Here is a 21,186-nt window from a genome sequence, read left to right on the forward strand (position 1 = left end):
GTCTTCACATAGTTAACAATTATATTATAAGTATCAACAATCACATTTTATACAATCTCATATTTCATATATCCTACGGTGTTACGCGGTAGGTATTGAGATGAGAAATCATACATAAACATCAGTGACATCAGTTGTACAACTTGTAGTACTTGATGCATACCTTAAAATAATAATCTGTTATTTTAACAAAAAATAATAAGGCTAGTGACTAAAACTGTAATACCATGGCAATAACATTTAGAATCTGAGACTAATGGCCCAAATAAAATTTTCCCACCTTCTTACTGGTTATATCTTATTTAGTATTATTGCACTCATTAAAAGCATGCTTTAATGTACAAAAATAAGTCTAAGAGAGATTAGTGTAACAATTTACTACTTTTGCTTTACTGCTATAAATATGGTTGTGAAAGAACCAAATACATGTTAAAGACAAAACACTACAAACAAATACTTAAGTAGTCCGGCAATGTACAGAGGCACTAGGCCATAGATGTGGACTATAGCTATAAATTCTCATTATACGAAAAGAGACGTCTTACTGCTGGATAGAGACTGTGTTATATAAAAGTCTGTAATGTTCTGAAGTAAGTAGACATAGAAACAGACATACCTCCTCTTTCTTTACAACCAGGACTGCACCTACCTAAATACTGTTGAGTATTTTCAATTAAACGATAATACAGAGTACTTTAACGATAAATAAATGTAATAGACATTTTACTTATTGAACTGACATCGAATTACAAGTGACAATTAAAAAGAAGTAAATCAGAGTTGAAAAAAGGTTTCATTCAACAAATACACTAAAAAAAACACTACAAGAAGAGCTACTAAATAGCGGCATCTATCGTATATTAATTGAACTAGTAATTTTGTATTGGTAAAACAGCCATCTATTACTGCGCGTTGGCATATATAACAAATATAATACTACTAAAAACAAAATTAGTCTGTTTCTTATTATCAAAATAGATTTAAGGTGCTCCGTTATATTGCAGTATTTTATCTTCGGATTTCCAAGTTAAATGTACTGAGATTGTGCACCCTGTTCGCAATAGACTAGTCGTTAGTAGTCTAGAGTATAGTCGTGTAGATTATAGTAAACTAGCTGATCCCGTGCGGCTTCATCCGCATGAAATTATGAAAATTTTAATAATACATTTATTTTCAATCAATCAAATGTCAAAATGACATGACATGACAAACCTTGGCAATCTTGCTTCCTTGATTTTGGCATCAACTTATGGTCTCTTTCCCACATTAAGCTTTTATCCAAAACATTTACCCCCTAAGTTTAATAGCGGGAAAATATATTGCCTTTAGGCCACGCTTTAGCGTGACGTAAGTGTAGGGCTTTTTATTAAGAAAAGAATTATTCAAAAATATGCTGTAAATGCTGACATCTTAGGCAACAAAGAAGTTTGTTATTATTAAAGATGACATAGATGATGGGACTATGGTATATTAGCTACTACATTACTCGGTACTCAACTAAACTTAGTGATTTTTAGGCTATTACCTACAGATTAGGTACCTATTTGATAGACCAAAATAATACTGTTTGAAAGCTAAAAGCGTTAAATTTTGCCAAACTCGGACGGCACTTGCGACTGCGCAGGTACATTGCTCATAGGATATTATCACAGTTTATGGCTGTTACGCGGTTATTTGCTCGTGGAAAAGGGTTTAATGAAAAAAGAACAATCTGCTTTCTTTTATATTTTTATATCTTTTGGGGCCTGTCCAACCACTAGCTGATAGAGGCTAAGGTAACTAAAACCGATATTTCCATCTCATATTTTACACGTTGGAGTGTTACACAATTTACAATATGGTAAGACAGACCCTTAATTTTGTTGAAATTGTAAGTAACGCCATAGTTTCGGAGAAATACTCTAAGGTGAAAAGCCGTTACAAATTTTATACTCGTTCAAATTGTTACAATGGAATTAGTTTATATAGTTACGTTACATGCAATAATTTTAAAAAAATATTGCCAAAAATAACATTCCTCTTTCAAATGGAAATGGCCTAATGAGAAAAATCATCATAGAGTATTTTAGCAACTACGTGTGTAGTCAGGATGGCCGAGCGGTCTAAGGCGCCAGACTCAAGGCAACTTGCCCGCTCAGCGGGTCGGGCGTTCTGGTCCTCTCTGAGGGCGTGGGTTCGAATCCCACTTCTGACATACTTTTTGCTCATCTTACGAAAATAGCTAGCGTTCACCCGCGACTCCGTTCGCGCGGAATAAAAAAAACAAAAGCAAGCCTATTTCTTCCAGACTATCCTCTACATCTATGCCAAATTTTATCGAGATCCCTTTAGCCGTTTAGGCTACAAACTGACATCCATCCATCCACCTGAACGGATCTCGATAAAATTTGACATAGGTGTAGTGGATAATATGAAAGAACACAGAGGCTACTCTCTTTTGTTGTTTTTTTTAAATCCCACGCGAAAGAGTCGCGGGCGTAAGCTGGTACATCTAAAAAAAGCAAAGAAACACACTTCTGGTAGGGTTAGGTGTAAGAAAATAATACTAAAAACAAATGCACAAAATTATTTATTAAAATATTTTCAATTTATGTTGATTATTTTACATAGTTATTTAAATATATGATTCCCGGTATTAATGTGTTGAAGTTCCTACAATAATTAAACATTACTAGCACATTAAATAAAGAAAAATAAATTTAATATGGCAATCGCTTTATTGTAACTATACTAATATTATTTATAAAAGATTATTTACATTCGCTAAGAAAGAACAAATAAAATAAATATTTTGTTATGAACATAAAAAAATATATCTCTTGTTAAAAATATATATAATTTATGACTTGTGTTAAAATTGTGGAGAGCAGTAAACTATTCTTAATTATTTTATTCTATTTACTATGTAAATACAACAAAAATGTAAGTATTAGTAAAGCTTTGTCCATCATGTCACACAATTAATATTTTACAATACGTATTTTTTTATTTGAAATATTTGATATTTACATTGTACTTTTAAATATAATTAAATCGGTGTTAAAACAGGATCAATCAGTTAATCTTAAAAATACAATTTTTCTCTATTTTAATTAAATAAAGAAAGATGGCGTTAAAATCAATAAGGAAGATTTTACAAATATGCATTGTAGAATTCTAACCTATAAACTCTTCAGTTCAATCATTAATGGTATTTGTGACAACATTACGTTATTAAATGCAGCACAGTACCTCAGTATAACCTAAGTTTCATTGTTAATACCTACTTAACTTGCTTTCCCTGTCAGAATAACCTTTAGCACTTTCTCTATCGGAGTATTTCCCGTTGTATTTATTATATCTGTCGCTGTGTCCGTTCTGTCTGTAGGGCTTTTCGCTGGCGCTGTAATGTATCTCGGAAGGTCCTATTGTCTTTGACCAGTGGTGAGTCCAGTAGAAGTCGTCAGGGTACCTCGGGTAAGGGTTCTCTCTGCAGAGAACCACGCAGTATATGAGGCTGCCGACGAGTGTGATGAAGCCGAATATCAGGAATACTATTCCTAGAATCCTGGAAATATTAAATGATTTATAAAGTTCAGATCTCAGACTGAATATACCTCCTTCGGGGTAAGGAGACGCATTACTTAATTCTCTTAAATAATAAGCTCAAATATTACTTGGAGCAAAGGGTTGCTAAAAATATTTCTACAGATTAAAATGGGAACGGAACATTTGTTTATAAAATTCAATTTACAGGTTAAAGGTATTAATCAATTTCGAATAACAGATAACGAATTTCTCTGGTCTTAAACAAGATAAACGATAGGTCAAGTGGGCGGGAAAATGAATAAAAAATTGATTACCGCCAAAAAAGCGTAATGGCGGGAATTGTGGAAACCAACGATGTTCCATGAATGTCACATTGTCATCCAAATTGCGTGTACCGTTGGAGAGTTGGTGAGTTATATTTTTTTGTAAATTCAAATTGATTTTTAATGTACGGCCGAGAACAATCGTTCACGCTCCGCGGCGACGCCGGATAAAGTCGCGTTTCGTTCTAGTTCTGATGCGATTGCTCAATTTTTCGGAATCGTTTAGCTTTTTACCATACTCCGGTGGCCCGGTTTACTGAGTTAAAGGTTATTAAGAGCAGTTCACATTCTCATAATCGGTTCCCACGCAATACTGGCATCGCATTGATGGCATTACAAAAGAAATTATTACAATTAAATTGAAACTAGAAACCGACCTGTGTTTGAATATTACTTTTACTAACAAATACAATTTACTGCTGCAATATTTACTTCGTAATACTAAAGTAAACATAATATCAATAGATGGCGTTGTTCTTAAAAATATAGTACTAACCAGACAAACAGTGGCTCGAAGAACTGCAGCACTATAACAAAGCCGAGGGTGACGAGGATGAGGCCAAGGTTGAGCAACAGCATGAGACAGCACATGCCCTTCACGTTCGGACAGAAAGGGTTTGGCGCTGCCATCGTCTCTACTTTTACACCCGCCTGAAATATTTTTTAATTAATGAAAAATAAAAAAAATTATAAAATAAAAACCATTTTATTGCCATTCAAAATACACAAAGTAAGAAGCATTTATGAAGATTAGTAACCGATGGCAAAAGGGGGGAGGCTCAGCTTAACGGATACTGGTTGAGATCCAGTGGTGGTTTTCAGCCACCCACCCCTTCCCAAGATGTAAAAGGGAGAGTAGATAGTCGGAGGTCGCTATACACTTGTAATAAAAAGTTATGTAAATAAATATTTAGTTTACCTTTCTGGAGACTTTTGAGCGATGTGTGGAGGCAACAGAGGGCGCCACCGCGCTTCTGTAGGAGTAAACGCTGCGAGGCCCTCGCGACTGCCGACTGTTAAATACACATTGAATTAAATTAATTTTTAGCACGCCTACACTTAATAATATCTCAATTATCAATTATAACGTCAATTGTCCATTACAAATACGCTTTATGATTAGCTGTATTATTAAAATTGTAGGAGAGGTTGTTAGGAGAAAATAAATTCCTATAGCATTGAACTAATCCACTCACCGCTTACTTCCATATAAAACATCCGTCAAACTTTTTATTGTTGATAAAAAGGCACAAAAGCCTCGTCAACAGGACAGCACTTAAATTAGTTGTCTATTTAAAGGTTGATTATCTCAATCATGAAAAGAAAAGGAAGGCTCTTTAAGGACCCGTCATTGTGCACGTGAAGAGTTTTTGTCCAATAATAAAAACAAACCCTAACGAGGCACGTATCGCTGAGTCATGTGACAGACGCTTGAATAAGTCGTCGAATTTTAGTGAAAGGGTAAATAATTTATCCCTTTGGACGATTTAAGTACAGTCAGCTTCATAAATACGTACACATTTATGAAATGTAGAAACTTAGACTGTTTTGTCTTCCACCCACTCCATTCACCTTTTCTTACGCCTCTACTTTATGTTTAGCACGCTAAATAATAAAAAAAAAAACTCTTCAAAACTTATGAAGTTTCATCGTTAGGACTTACTAACCTATTTAACGCACCAACAACAAAGTTGGTTTGGTTTGTTGTTTTCATTCAATAATTACAATAAAAAAATAACTGTCACCTTCTTAAGCTTCCAAGAAATGTATTTAAGTTAATAATTCAAGATGAACCGCTCCAGTCGGCATCAACAAAGGTGCGTTATGAAATCGAATCACAAAAACGTCTGGGAATATCGGGAAACAAATTACATCTAACAGTAAGTTTCTACAACTGTGACAACTGTACGTTAACTTCATACTGTCTCAGTATTTGTAAGATGAATAAGAGAGACGGCAGTATGTTTTAATGCGAGAACTCTGACAGTGGAAATGCACGTTAAAGGAATGCGATTGTCACGGTGGCAAGGACGTCGGAGTAGAAAGTTGTTGCACGAAATTCGTTCCGATAGTTTTAATACTTCATGTGAACTATGAAAACAATAATAAGCTCGAAAGGATTATACAACAAAAAACTATAAAAAATGGAGCATACTATACATTCTTTAATTTCAGATAAGTATAAAAACTTAACTGAATTTTGCATAGTAATAGGCATGAAATAAAAACTATTCCAAGCTTTTCAACGCAGAAAGAGCTAGGCACCTGAAGTAATCTTATACATATAATAAAGTTTTTACGTACAATGTTTTTATAATAATAACCTTCACTAATTACTTCATCAGATAGAACTATCGATAACCATGTCACAACACTAGTTTTTGCCATTACATATAAAATTAACTTTATATTGACGAATAGTGATGTCCAATTTAAATATCGACTTATTATAAAATGATTGTGGTTTTTTGGATGAAATATGTACTGGTTAACTAATTTGCACAAATACAGCGTGTATTTATTAACTTACTAGTTGTTGCTCGCGACTTCGCTCGCGTGAAATTAAAAAATATAGACTACTTTACTTACAGATAAATTACCTTTCTAATGGCGAAAGAATTTTCAATTCAATTTTCAAATCGGCCCAGTATTTTTTGAGTGAATTCAATACTTAAAAATACAAATCATTCCTCTTTATAATATTATTATAGATAGTATTGAATTTCAAATGGTAACGACTATATTAGACATGGTTTTACAATTAAGACAGTTCAATAAACACGTTTATAAAATTTACATGCTAATAAAGGTTTGCTAAATTCAAATTTTCTATGACATTTAACATTGCATTAATAAGTACTACATTCTTGTGTGTTATTTGCAATAGATTCCATTGGTAATACGGGACGCATCCCGGGCGGGAACAATGGGGTTGTACCGGTTGACCTACACAGTGCAACCAAACCACATCGGAATTGAAATTCCTAGACTTGAATTTACTATAGGAACACTAAGTATTAAGGGCTAAGTCAGTACAGGAATAGTGATGTGAATGGTTTTGAGTACAATATCGATAAGATATCAATTGAGATTTGAAAGAGTTTTTACTGTAGCTAGTTAACAATTCCAATATCTGAATACGATTTCTTAACCTATTCTGAATCTAATTATTGATACGAAAGAATTAATAGAATAAAATTACTATTGCATATATGAAAGTAATAAATCTTATTTGTGCTAAATATATTTACGCATCTATTTTATTACCAAAGTTCTGTGCTTGGGTTAGAAAGTGTGACATTTCCACAATAATTCTAGTTGTACGTGGGAACAATCATTGACAATACTCGCATACTGTGTCGCGACATCTTGCGGCGCGGCGTGGCATCACATTCGATTTTATGATTATTGTCGCTAACTGTACTTTACGTATGTATTGTGATCCACTTTATGTGTCGATTGTACTATGGAATTCTTGTAAAAAAAATTGTAAACATAAGGAATTTCGTTTTACGCTCCAATAATCTATATCTATACTAATATTATAAAGAGCAAAGATTTGTATGTATTGAAATAAGTCAAAAACAGTAAACCGATTTCAAATATCCTTTACTATTAAAAAACTACGTTATCAGTGAGTAACATAGGCTATATTGTTTATTGATTTTTAACTTCAAGCGGGGAAGTCGCCAGGAACAGCTAGTGATGAATAATTCGACATTGGACATAAGCTATATCGAGTTAGGTTGTTCATATTTATATTTACTCTAAATATCAACTGCTTGTATTCTAAGATGTCAAGGAATTTTTGTAGAAGCATAAACACGATAAAATATTGATTTGTCTGAAAATCGATTTATAGTAGACAGAATGATAGCACATTTTAAACGCAGTTTTACTTTAACATGTCTGTAAATTCTTTTTGTATAAATTAAAAACATTTACGACTTCCGCGAATTATTTTATGATACTGTTTTGTCGGATGTAATAAATTGTAGAGAATGCCAACGAATAGAATGTAACGTAGGAAATAATTCGACGATTGGAGAAGCCAGATGTCGATGTTACGGTTATTTTAAGATAATCGATGTTTGCGAATTTCAATCGAGAGAATTTCATTCATCGAGTCTGCGATTTTCTTGTATCGTTTAGATAAGAAGTGTAATGCAATCGATAAATAAAACATTGTAGGGACCGGTTATATTCATCTATACTATTATAATAAAGCGTAAACACACACTTCTTTGTTGCCTAAGATGTCAGCAATTTTAGCATATTTTTGAATAATTCTTTTATCAATAAAAAGCCCTACACTTACGTAAAGCTTTAGGCTATATATTTTCACGCTATTCAACTTAGGGGGTAAATATTTTAGACAAAAAGCTTAATGTGGGAAAGAGACCATAAGTTGCTGCCAACATCAAGGAAGCAAGGTTGCCACGGTTTGTCATCATGTCATGTCATTTTGACATTTGCAATTGATAATTTGATAAATGTAAACAATAAAATAGTTTTTACAGTGTCATGCGGATGAAGCCGCAGGGGTACAGCTAGTTTGTAATTAAATCGATGTTTGTTTTATTATTTTATCTTAGAATTTATCGAATAACTTGGTTAGTTATTTCGTTGTTACCTAATTTCCGAGGGCGGGCGGTAGGCGGCGCTGGTGACGTAGACATCGGAATCAGCGCGCGGTGACCCGCCCGCCTGGTGTCGTCTACCGTTGCGATGTTCTCCCGAGCCACCACCAGAGGGCGACCGCGTCCTCTCGTCTATGGTCTGAAACATAGAAAAATTCCTTATATCGCAAAATACATAGAGAATATAATAAAAAAGAGAGCAAAATAATATAAATGTTTTTTATTTCTGACAATTAACGTTTATAAATGTTAATCAGATAGTAAAATAGAATTCCGATCAGAGATTGAAACAAGAATGTAATAGAAACTATTACGCAAAATAACAGAAGGTCGAATACAACTTTAATTGGAAGCATTTACATCCGAACAAAATAAGAAATTCAATACCACGTTATCGATTGAAGTAATCGAATAAAACGAAAACATTCGCATCATATTCGATTGCCAAATGATGATTCGATGCGAATAATATAATTAGATTAGATGCGATTTATCTAACATTGATATGAGAAATATGCGAAGGTGCGAGTTATAAGAGACAGCGGATATCATACTTTTAAGTGCCTAAGGTAAAGTGTAATATCGAATGGCTAACCAAATGTTGGAGAACATTTAAGGAGCAATAAGTGCTCATTAAATTCTCACTAAAGAAAAAATACATAGATAACTATAGACTCCAAGACTAGGATCTAGCGTGTGACGAAATACAAAAGAAAAAAACAAGGAAGATTTACTTTTCAAGACATATTTCACACTTTTAATTATATTTCTTGGTAATTGCTGAATCTCTACCACTTTTGGCTGTATTTAAAAAATAGTACAATTTTAATGAAAAAAAATTAAACGCTTTTCCGCTATGCGCTTTTAAATTGACTCCCCTATAACAGTCAAGCGTCAATCAATATCATGGAATGTTACATTTTCTACAAATGAACTATGAGTTTAGAAACTCATGTTGGTGTGTCAGAAATAAATCAAATTGCGTATATTTCGTACGTTGATTTATGATGAAACGACCTTGGAGGTTGATTATTATTAAAAAGGGAACAACAAATTGTGAATAAAAAGAAGACTTATGATACATTAAATAAATACTTTGGAAAGAAAAGAGTAAAAGAAAAGTTTTCTTGTTATTATTTATATTATCACAGCTTTTCTTAGAAGGAAACACTTAAATCATAAATATATACAGTTTTAACCATTTTTTAATCAACCGTGTTCAAATAAAATCTCTTTTTCTGTCAATATGCCACAACTATAATGCGAAATCGGATACCGCGGGCGGTACTAAATTATTTTCGTAGGAACGCGAGATGCTGATTTATGACGTCATATGTCAGTATAAGTCAATGGAAATCAGAGCATATCCAATCTTGTTTACACGCATTGTTCTGACTGTAGTGTAGGCCACATTATTTACATATAATAAATTCGTTTGATATTTCAGATAAAATTTCACTTTAAATGTACAACGATTCAGAATAGAACGTATTTTTTTTTTGTTTTTTGATGAAGGAATTTGGTAGGAAATGCTTATTACTTTGCTCACAAGGTACGTTCGTATTCTATTATCTATACTAATATGTATTATAAATAGGAAATATTTGTATTTTTGTATGTATTGGAATAACTCAAAAAGTAATTTACCGATTTCAAATATTCTTTATCTATTAAAAATCTACAATATCACTGAGTAACATGGGCTGTATTTTTTACTACTTTATAATTTAATACGGACAAAGTCGCGAGTAAAAACTAGTTGGTATATAATATAAAAAAGAGTTCAGAATTAAATTTCTATCCCGTCAGTCTTATGCGCACAAATTAAGTTACTAATCGGTCTAAAAGATCCCCTCGTCTCTACTTATTGAAAAAAAAACTCACCGTATATTCAGATAAAGTTCTTTCCGAGGGTGCTCGGTGGCTGTCGTTTTCATCCCTCGATGATCCCCTGTGTAGGTACCCTCCGGAAGAGGGCGAGTCCATTCCGGACCTGTGTGTTGCCACGTAATGATTGCTCTTCACTTTATGCGCCATCTTGGTTTTATCACTATACCATATTTACGTCTATTTTCGTATTAGGGTTGCATTTTTCTATTGTTATGGTTACTCTATCATATTTTCTTCATCATTTTGTCTGCTTGTCTCGAATCTGTAACAGAGAATGAAACGTTTAACCTTTTCGAATTACCTTGTAGCTTGTGGTCAGATAGCGGTGTCTACAAATTATTATGATTATAACAATCATTATACGGTAGTGTTGCAATGAAATAGGGTGAAAAAAATGTTTTAAAATGACTGGTTGTAAAAAAAAGTAGATTGCTAGCAGTTAAAAGGGTCTTTAAAAACTGTAGGTGAAGTTTACTAAGTAGTCTTTGCTTGGTTTATTCTCGTATTACTTTATGTTATGTAAAAGTTAATTCGGAAACTGCGACTACAGAAAAGAGCGCGGAATTTTACAGTATAATATTATAAGTATATCTCCTTATAATAGTCATTACTGGACCTAGAAACCGTTAAAGTAATTTGTAATTTTCACTCGAATCATCCTTGATCGTGATCTCACAAACTTTCACTGATCCATTTTTCACGAGTATCGTTTCCAATTGATTCGAATCATCGTATCGATAGCGATTCCTTAATTAAATCGATTCGGGTCAGAAGGTGATTGAATCGAATAAAAACTTTGACTGACACATCAGGGTTTATTTCTACCGATTACAATAGTGGGAACTTGCGTTGTCGATTTTATGTGAAGTGGTACAGTCGGCAACAATAATGTTAACGGCTAATTGTTTTTTTTATCTATGGCTTCTGATTGATTTTTAAACGAGTACTCGGTTTAATCGATGTTATTTATTTAAATTGATCTGATAAAATAATTAGAATCTGATTTTGAAAGACGTCTTATTAAAAAGAAAGTAAGACTTCGTAGGTTAAATTATTTATTTTCATTGCATTAATTTTAATAAAATATACGAATTAAAAAATTGAGTTTAAACTAAAACGTTTTTAGTCATGCAGTTTTTTGCATGCTTAAATTTGTTTCAAATAACATAAAGCAGTGCTTGTTCAAGCAAAAACAAACACGAGTGTTGAGTCAGCGAAAGTCCTTCCGGGTTGTTAAAGGAATTGTTGAGAAAGAAAAAAAGGTAAAATAGTCTTTATTTGTATGAAGATAAGATGTATTGCAATAATGTTGTTTAGAAAAGGATTCACAAGTCATGTATGAGATGCACTTTCGCGCAGTGTGAACACAAACGCTAATGGAATAACAATTACTCTATTTGACTGGCTTTGTAAGTTTGTGATTTGCGCAGGACCAATCCTTTGTGAACAGCTCCACATGGTCACTCATTTTATTATTATAAAATCCACGTCCCACGTTCCCACGTCTTTATTTATTTTAGAAGAAGAAATTATTGCTATTCTATGAGAAATAAAAGTAAAACATGTAAATTGTGGTTATAAATGATTTTAACTTGTCTTGTAGTTTTATTTCATTCTTATTGACACAAATCGAACATAAATTAATTTAATCTTTTAGAGCGGGACACCTGTGACTAAACTATCGCACAACTGTGCGATTGTCGATTGTTTCGCAGTAAATTCAACTGTTTAGTTGCACAACTAAAAACTGAGTGTCCGCACCTTCATAAGCTCATAGGAATCATTGCGAGACTAAATAGTTGTTCGATAGTTTAGTTTCGGGTGTGCGCACGCTCTTAAATTCAATTCAAATAAATTACACATTTGAGAATGTCACATTTACTACAAACCTACTAAATAAAGAACCTTGAAATTTGTACAAATGATTATGGTTTTTATCACATTGTATATAAGTTCCTTTTTACTTCACAACTGTTTAAAAGGTAAAAATGCGTTATTGTTACTCCATATCAAAAAAATTGTAATATGAAAAGAAAAAAATCCAGATGGTGTGTTTGCGTTGCTGGTAACGAAAATCGCATTCATTTTCTTTTGTCTGTCTGTCTGTCTGTCCGCAAGCCGCGTTTGTTCCTGTTAATCTCCGAAACGTCTGTGCCGATTTCGAACGATTTTCGGTGAAAAGTAGCATAGACGGGCATATTATAGCCAATTTTTTATCTTAATATTGTGTGGAAGAAGTCGCGGGCAACAGCTAGTCATAGTAATAAGTTCTTTGAATTTTCTGTGTGGTCCAGCGTGACCCCATGCAATATTTACCTAGTTTTCATGTATGAAGTCATAAGCATTTACTTATGTTCGCTAGTTTTGCCTAATTCTATTTTGCAATTGATTGTTCAACTCTTGAATGTTTTAACACTTTAGTGCATGATGTTACATTTGCAGTTGTATGCTATTTTAGATTTTAAAATCAAAGCAGTAAAGACGATATTTGTATGCGTTAGTGGAACTATTCCTGTGTTTCAAGCCATTTTACATTCTTTGCGCCGTTTGCTTTACGACTTTCCATTTTAATTGCATATTTGTGTTAACAAGTTCAGTGTAAACACTGAGTTTGTGTTGTTTGGTGAAGCTGTTTAGTGTTATTGTACACGTTTAAATGCATTTGAATGGTACCAATGAATGACGTCAATGTATTTTTTTTTAATCAAGCTTTTGTTGCAAACTGTTGCAAAAAAAAAAGAAAAATAAAAAACAAACATATTTTGAAACAGAATTTGAAATTGGAATTTCATTTCTATTTTTATTCGACGTGTTTTGTTTTTTTTTTATCTATGGGTCGCTACGCTATTTCAGAGAATTTAATTAGTAGCTTGATAGTTCGTAATCTTATACAAAAAAAGTTTATTAACTTGTTTAAACAATAATACAATTGATGTTTGTTATATTATATAGTTTTTAATCGATTAATGTCGGTTAGCTATTGTGATTTTAATGAACAATTGCTTTTGTAAACGTGATATAATTAATGATTTCCCTGCAGTTTCCTCCGGGCTGGTTAGATCCGTTTTTGTTAACGACCCATTGTCTTCTCTAGTACCGTATTTTGCGTAGTATATTAAACACGATTAAAACAATTCGTAAATCTCTATTTTTTATGTAAATGACTCATGGTCAAATACTAAAACGACATTTAAAATGTACAAATTCTGTTCAAATGGCGCTTGTCTGTGTCTAGGTGTTAGAGTAATATACACGCTAATAAACACAGCCTTTTGAAACTTTCAACGATGTCAATGTATACTAATATAATAAAGCGTAAAGACACAGATCTCTGTGGCGTAGGATGTCAGCAATCACAACATATTTTTGAATAATTATTTCTTTAATAGACTACACTTACGTTACGCTTTAGGCTATGTACTTTCACGATATTAAACCTGGGGATAAATAAATTGGAAAAAAAATTATGCGGGAAAGTTACCATAAACTACAAGCTGCCAGCATTAAGGAAGCAAACTTATTATGGTAACGATAATTTTGATGTTTATAATTGAGAATTTGACAAATGTGAATAATAAAATAAAGTTTTTATAATTTCATGTGGATGAAGCCGCACGGGACCTGCCAGTATTATATTATCTAAAATACATCATCAATCTAAAATAGATTAAGGTGTTAGACGTCTACACTTGTTTGTTGCATTTGTAACGTGATCATAGCATGTTATGTTACGTCGTTAATGTTTTAACTTTTTTGTAACGCATTATCGACAATTCCGTAACGTGACGTGATGATTCGTTAACGCATCTTAATTTTAATATAATCTGTGCGTACCAATCTGACTTTATATTAAGACTAGCTGTTCACGTGCGGCTTCATCCGCATGAAATTATGAAAACATTATTTTATCGTTCACATTTGTCAAAATATCAATAGCAAATGTCAAAATGACACACCATGGCAACCTTGCTTCCTTGATGTTGGCAGCAACTTATGGTCTCTTTCCCACATTAGGGTTTTCATCCAAAATATTTACTCCCTAAGTTTAATGGCGTGAAAACATATAGCCTAAAGCATGACGTAAGTGTAGGGCTTTATATTTAAAAAAGAAATATTCAAAAATATGCTGTAATTGCTGACATAAGATGTCAGCAATTACAGCATATTTTTGCAACAGAGAAGGCAACAGAGAAGTGTGTGTTTACGCTTTATTATAATAGTATAGAAGTATAGATAAATTACGTCTAATAACTTGAAACAGACCTTAAAATAGATTTCTAGTTCAACAATTTCAATAAACTACAGATCATAGCTACAGAATTAATTGCTAACATTGAATACGACTGTAGGTATTCGAATACAATTTTCACTGTATTCAAATATCTTCCATATATGGGCCAACTGCGGTACATTTCGTGTAATGCAAAGCAATTGCTTCAATATGAATTGCGTGCGCTACAATGGCCGTTAGAAACTCCAATGCATAGATTCCTGGTACTTGGTTTCGCTCGGTTTGTACTAACGGTTAACTCTTCCTGTTCACCTTCCTGCATCCATTGTTAATTAAACGGGTTTTATTAATAACGCTAATTTTAATGTTGCGTTTTGTCTGTTAGTGCCTTATTCCACAACTGACAGCGCTACCACACGCTTCATTTTGTACAATTTTTCAATAGAAATTGAATCATTTACTGTATATTAAAAATTATATTATTGTGATGTGTTATATTTTCTGGTTAGCCGTTAAAAGACCTTCAGCAATTTGGTCTTTATTAGCTCTCGACTTCGTCCGCGTCGTTAAAAAAAAGGTAGCCTATGTGTTCTAGACCGTCTTCTACGCCTAGGCCAAATTTTATCGAGATTCGTTAAGCCGTTTAGGCTACAAACTCTAACAAACATCCATTCATCTTAACTTTTGCATTTATAATATTAGTATGATTTCAATACACACATAAACATAAAAATACAAATCTTTCCTCTTCATTTAGGCGCATCTAAAAGTAAGTTTTTTTTACGTAATGTTGTATGCAGAAGCATTAAACAGTTCAATTCGGAAGCCTATTTCGTGCAGCGTGAGAGGCAATCAAAGAGCCGTCAATCTGTAATTAACTGAACCCATCTCTCTTACCGACCTTTAATCATTATGTTACTTTACAACGAATTAATGCATTTTTTCTTCCCCGAACGTGTTATGATACATTATTATGTTAACGTAGTTAGGCTTTGTAATGCCGCTGGTCTTGGATTCTCAGGCGAGGATTTTTTTACTGTTTGATTTTGTTATTTTTTTGTTCGTTGTTTTAAAGCTGTAGTCATTTGTTTTTCTACCAACCTTATAGTAATTTGATGAGGAGAGAATTTTTAGACAGACATTATTTAGGACTTGGTTTAATCAGTGTCAATGTTAATATTACCTAAAAATAACTGTAACTTAAATTTACCCATAGCTTTCAGTGTACACAGTGAGAATAACGTCAAGTTGCTTTCTGAGTGGGTTCACAATTAAAGTGCGGCCTTTAATAATTAAAAACAGGTAGTTTTTAAAATGATATGTATCTTTAATTAGTTAGAAAATGAAGAAGCCGCATAATCGATTAGATTTTAATATCGATTAACAAAACCGAAATCTAGTTGGGAGGTCGATTAATCGATATTTTGTAATTGCCGGCGGCAAAGATTTAAACGGATTTTGAATTTATGATATATGCCTCTTTTTAACTTCATTAACATTTTACTTTTTAACTTTTAAGATAACTTTTAATCGGCCATTTAATATAACAGTTACGGGACTCAGTAAAGATGACCCTCTGTTAATCTATACTAAGGGATACTTAAAGATTAACTGCAGTTAGTGTATTGAATACCGTGAGGATAATTAAAGCTAATACATAAATTGTTACGCTAGAAATCTTCGGATACGTTTCATTCTTTCCCCTGGCAACTTGTAATTGGTATCTAAGTGTAGTGCGTGCACGAGGAACAGGGGAATGTAGGTAGTTAAATCCTGGCGGGTGGCAATTTGATGCGGTAGGCCGGTGGTGAACACGAGTGATGCAACGGTTAACTCGATGCCGTGTTATTATGTTGCCGCACAAACACGTGCCTTCGATCTGAAGCTTTGTATAACAGATAATGTTAACTTAATCTATGTAGAAAACTTCTGAACTTACAGACAGTCCGCTAAGTTAAGGTAAAAGTGTTGATGAAAGTTATACGGACAACTGACAATATTATTCGATGTAGAATGATCGGATTTTGCGATCTTCGCTGGACCTATAAATAATCAAGACCAGTGGAATTTAGCTTTTATAATACAAAGAATACTCTTCCAACATGATAATTTCGATCTGCCGACTCCCGCGAAGTTAAAAAGCGTGAAATTATGATGTAATTGAAATTACTTGCAATTTCTATATATATATTTGTGTACAACAAACAAAAGCACTCAAAGTCATTGTTACAACAAAACAATTAGTTGCGACATCGACACCGGCCGATTTGTTACGCACGCTACGGCTCTGCAGATTCTCCGACCTTGGCTGCACATTCTTTAACAAAACAACAATAGTTTTACCAACAGTCAAAACAGAATATGTCGCTACTTCTAAAGAATAGAGTTCAAAATCTAATACAACTGTAACAACAGCTGCATTTATAACATTGTTTACCAAACCAAAGATTGTAGAACGATCGTGATATCATCATTTGAAAGACACACAGGCTATTATACTCTGGTTATCGATGTATGTGAATAGCATCGAAATTACAATTCATGTATTGAAATCATTCACAATTTCGATGCTGGGAAGTATTGCAATAAGAAATAATAGCTCATTTTAACGATGGAACTAAACGGTAATTGAATTTTCTCCGCTAATTTCTTACAAGTTTTCTTGCAACAATTTGTGAAATGTTTATAACGAGATGGGAATTTAACTACTTACTAAAGCAGAGTAAACTATAAGAACGTATTTTTCTTAATTTGGACACTTGATTATTGTTTATACAGCGATGTTACACAAAATTGAAGATGCGTGTTACGTATTAATGCTACAAGCTTTTCCTCTGGCAGTCACGAAGTCCTGTACCGGCAGTTTATTATGATTATAGCTTCCAGCTATATGTTAAGAGAAAGTTAAATGTTAATGAGACACTTCTAAAAATGATACTACAAAACCCTAAGCTTGTATTTCAGCAAAATATTTTTTTCACTTTACAACTGGGGTTTAAATGTAATTCTTGTATAAACATTTTGTCGTCCCCTATTATTTACGAAACAAATGAGATATATGCTTTTGTCCTTGTCAGTAGTGAAAACTAACTGTTATTGTAATTTGCTTACTAGTGCAGCAGTGTACTAAGAATTCATAGAACATAAAGTTCATGACCATTTTGTAATTGCGGAGCGGCCGCGCCCTGTCGGGGCTAAGGTGGCTTTTTCGTAATCTAATATCTGTCTGCACGTACTCAATTGTATTACTATTTGAATACTGTAAAAACCTATTCTATGTTGGTAAGCGACAAAGGTAACCTAAAATAGGGTTGAGTTTTGAACTTGTTTTAATGGGTTTTGTGGATTTTTAAAACGTTTAAAGCATTGATTGCGAATTTTTAGTACGAACGTTAAATAAATTAAATAATATATGTACTTCGTTAACTTGTTTCTTGTAAATTGAACTCGCAAGTCGTTTTCAATATGTAAATCAAATTACTCAAGTAAATAAATAAGTAACTAAAGCATAATAATAGATTAATCGTCACTTAAGGTGGAAATTGAACCATTTAATAGTTAATTCGTGATAAAAAGATTACAAGTACAAGCTTTTATAAAAACAGACAAATAACATTGAACTTTGTATAAATGTGCTATAATTCATAACAATTAAAACTAAAGTTAACACCCAGAGGTGTAAAGGCGTTGTTTTAATGTGAACCAGTTCAAAGAATTCCTTTTTTATAGTCCACCTGACCTTTAACGAGGATATACCGTGGTTGTTCAAGAACAACTATAAAATGTTCTAGGAAACTAGAATTCTCTTTATTTATAACACTAGCTGTTCCCGTGCGGCTTCATCCGCATCAAATTATGAATGTTTCATTTTATTGTTTACATTTGTCAAATTATCAATAGCAAATGTCAAAATGACATGACATGACAAACCTTAGCAATCATGCTTCCTTGATATTGGCGGCAAATTATGGTCTCTTTCGCACATTAAGGTTTTTATCCAAAATATTTACCCTCTTAGTTTAATGGCGTGAAAATATATAGCCTACAGCGTGACGTAAGTATAGGGATTTTTATTAAAAAAAGGATTATTCAAAAATATACTGTAATTGCTGACATCTTAGGCAACAAAGAAGTGTGTGTTTACGCTTTATTATAATAGTATAGATTGGAATGTGGATTTGACTGCCAATTATCTTAGCTTGATATTAAAGTGTTAAAAATTATCAGGTTGGAATGGTACTTTCACTTCATGTGTCTGTGTGGTCGTGGTATTGCATCTATATAGCTTGCTCTTGCTAAACGTCATTAAGTACTCTGCCACTTTAACTGCACACGCACGTTAAATGCAAGTTTAAAGAATTAATATGATCAGATAACAGTCGCAGTTTAAATTCTGGTAGTGGCTACAGTACATTTGGCTTTTTGAATTCCGCCTCGAGCTGACTATGGTAAGCTTATCTAAGCCTATAAATGTCAAGAGTGACAAGTTAAGGCGCCCTCGCGTCGGACAATGGCAGCAATATCAAACAATTTACAATGCCGTAAAACTGCAACTCGCCTTTAAACCCGGATAATGGTCCTTTATCAATACTCATTCAAATGCTTTAAACTGCATTTGTTTCATCTTGGGGTTTTAAATTGATTTTATGTGACTGTCCATCTTTAAATCGTATTCCTTTGCATTTTATTCAATGATGAAACTCTTCCTTATTTCTCTAACACTTTCAATGCCAAGGATACTTAAACAATCGTAGTGGCCTGTGGCACTAAAAGTGTTGACAATACTTTCGTTATATTTTTTTAAGATTAATATTTTGCATATCTATAAAATGATAGTGATATATTACCGAAGGTCGTACGACAAAGTGGCCGTGCGACCTTACCGGCCGGCTAACGAGCGTGCAATGGCAAAGCATGCGACCCTACCTGTTAGCACTATCGCCGATCTAGGCATGTGCCGGCAACGCGCAGATTTATCGACATTGCCCTCTGCCCGAACTGATGCTGTTACTTCCCAACAACCATTAAATCTATCGATATTTTGCAGCAATCCGCGCAGTTATAATGATATATTTATAGTTCAATTTCAGAACAGTTAACGTTGGAATCCGTTTCATTGAGAAAATGATTAATTTTAATTACACTATCGTTATAACACAAGAGAAATTAAAAGAGTTACATTAATTGATAACCTCGTATCAATAACTTGGACACAAAGATATGATTGGTTTGAAACATTTGGTTCTGTCAAGAAAGGACAAAGGGAATGTTGAGAAAAATTTTGACATTACTTTTTTTCTATTCTATACTATCATAATAAAGCGTAAACACATACTTGTTTGTTGCCTAAGATGTCTGCAATTACAGCATATTTTTTAATATTTATTTTTATAATAAAAAGCCCTACACTTACGTCACGCTTTAGGCTATGTATTTAACGCCATTAAACTTAGCGGGTAAATATTTTGGATAAAAACCTTAATGTGAGAAAGAGACCATAAGTTGGTGAGCAAGGTTGTCATCAGGTCATGTCATTTTGACATTTGTAATTGATAATTTGACAAATGTAAACTATAAAATAAAATTTTCATAATTTCATGCGGATGAAGTCGCACGGGAACAGCTAGTTAACATTGATTTTTCTTCGCAGAAAGTAACCATAAAATAACACCAAAGCGTAACAGTTTAGAAGTAGTGCAAAACGTTAGAGGTCTGCCAGACTAACTGTAGTTAGGAGCAGGTGTTCTGGTTAGTGATGATTACACGATACTTATCGACACTAGATTCCGTCTTAAGGTACAACGCACAATAAACGTTTTCCGTCGATGATTTAATATAACTTAGTGCCGGATGACCTTTAATAGTTACTAAAAAACGCACGTGTTTTATAGACCAAAAGAAAGATTTAAAAAGTCTTTTGTGAGGTAAAATAAAATGTTATCGATACTAATAATATAAAGAGGGAATAACTCAAAAACTATTAGGCCGATTTCAAAAAATCTTACACCATTAAAAAGCTACGTTATCAGTGAGTTACATAGTATGTTTATTATTACTTTTAATTTCACGCGGACAAAGTCGCGACCAACAGCTAGTGTTTCAATAATTTAATTATCGATTACTGTCGGCTTATTAGTAGTTTTGAGTGGTTTTAAAGTATTATTATTAGATTACTTATGTAATAGCTTAAATAAGAAACTTACTTTATTTCCAGTGTAGGTTCTCCCTAAGTAGTCTAACTGAACTGCAATCGTTTGTTCTTGTGTTTATCTGTAAGGAAATACGTTCTTGTTACAAGTGAGACTTAACATTGGGTTGAACGGTAATTAACTTACATTATACTTGTCATTACCTTCAACACTAATAGAATAATAAGAAAGGGTAGAAGCGTTTAAGGTTTTCTCGGAACATCGAGTTATGGAATTTATTATTGACTAAAATCTTTTAAACAACTTGCTTAAAATAGGAAATTACAAATTGTCAGTAAGGCAGCAAATCACCAGAAATGGTGTTGCTAGAATAATCCGTGCTTTTATGTCAAGAATTTATTAATTTCGAGTAAATAGTTTTATTT

General features: G+C 33.1%; 1 protein-coding gene and 1 non-coding gene across 3 annotated transcripts in view; one reads left to right on the forward strand and one right to left on the reverse strand.

Annotated features, from left to right (window-relative positions):
• Positions 1-2,083: 2,083 nt before the first annotated feature.
• Positions 2,084-2,194, forward strand: Trnal-caa. The gene is made up of 2 exons: positions 2,084-2,121; positions 2,150-2,194. It is a non-coding gene; the product is annotated as a tRNA-Leu (tRNA).
• An 817-nt stretch (positions 2,195-3,011) lies between these two features.
• The window catches only part of LOC106109833, a 54,110-nt gene continuing 35,935 nt past the window's right edge, over positions 3,012-21,186 (reverse strand). Inside the window, exons 2-7 of one of the 2 annotated variants that reach the window (XM_013291458.1) lie at positions 20,816-20,882; positions 10,376-10,643; positions 8,485-8,630; positions 4,771-4,864; positions 4,348-4,502; positions 3,012-3,547 (exon numbers count right to left, since the gene is read on the reverse strand). In XM_013291458.1, coding sequence (XP_013146912.1) covers positions 3,256-3,547; positions 4,348-4,502; positions 4,771-4,864; positions 8,485-8,630; positions 10,376-10,528 — 840 coding nt within the window. In that variant the 5' untranslated portion in view covers positions 10,529-10,643; positions 20,816-20,882 and the 3' untranslated portion in view covers positions 3,012-3,255. The remainder of the gene's footprint in view (positions 3,548-4,347; positions 4,503-4,770; positions 4,865-8,484; positions 8,631-10,375; positions 10,644-20,815; positions 20,883-21,186) is intronic. The other variant, XM_013291460.1, reaches the window with a different exon arrangement.

Source organism: Papilio polytes, unplaced genomic scaffold (assembly GCF_000836215.1).
Source record: "Papilio polytes unplaced genomic scaffold, Ppol_1.0 DF821067.1, whole genome shotgun sequence".
In the NCBI taxonomy this organism is placed as follows: Eukaryota; Metazoa; Arthropoda; class Insecta; order Lepidoptera; family Papilionidae; genus Papilio; species Papilio polytes.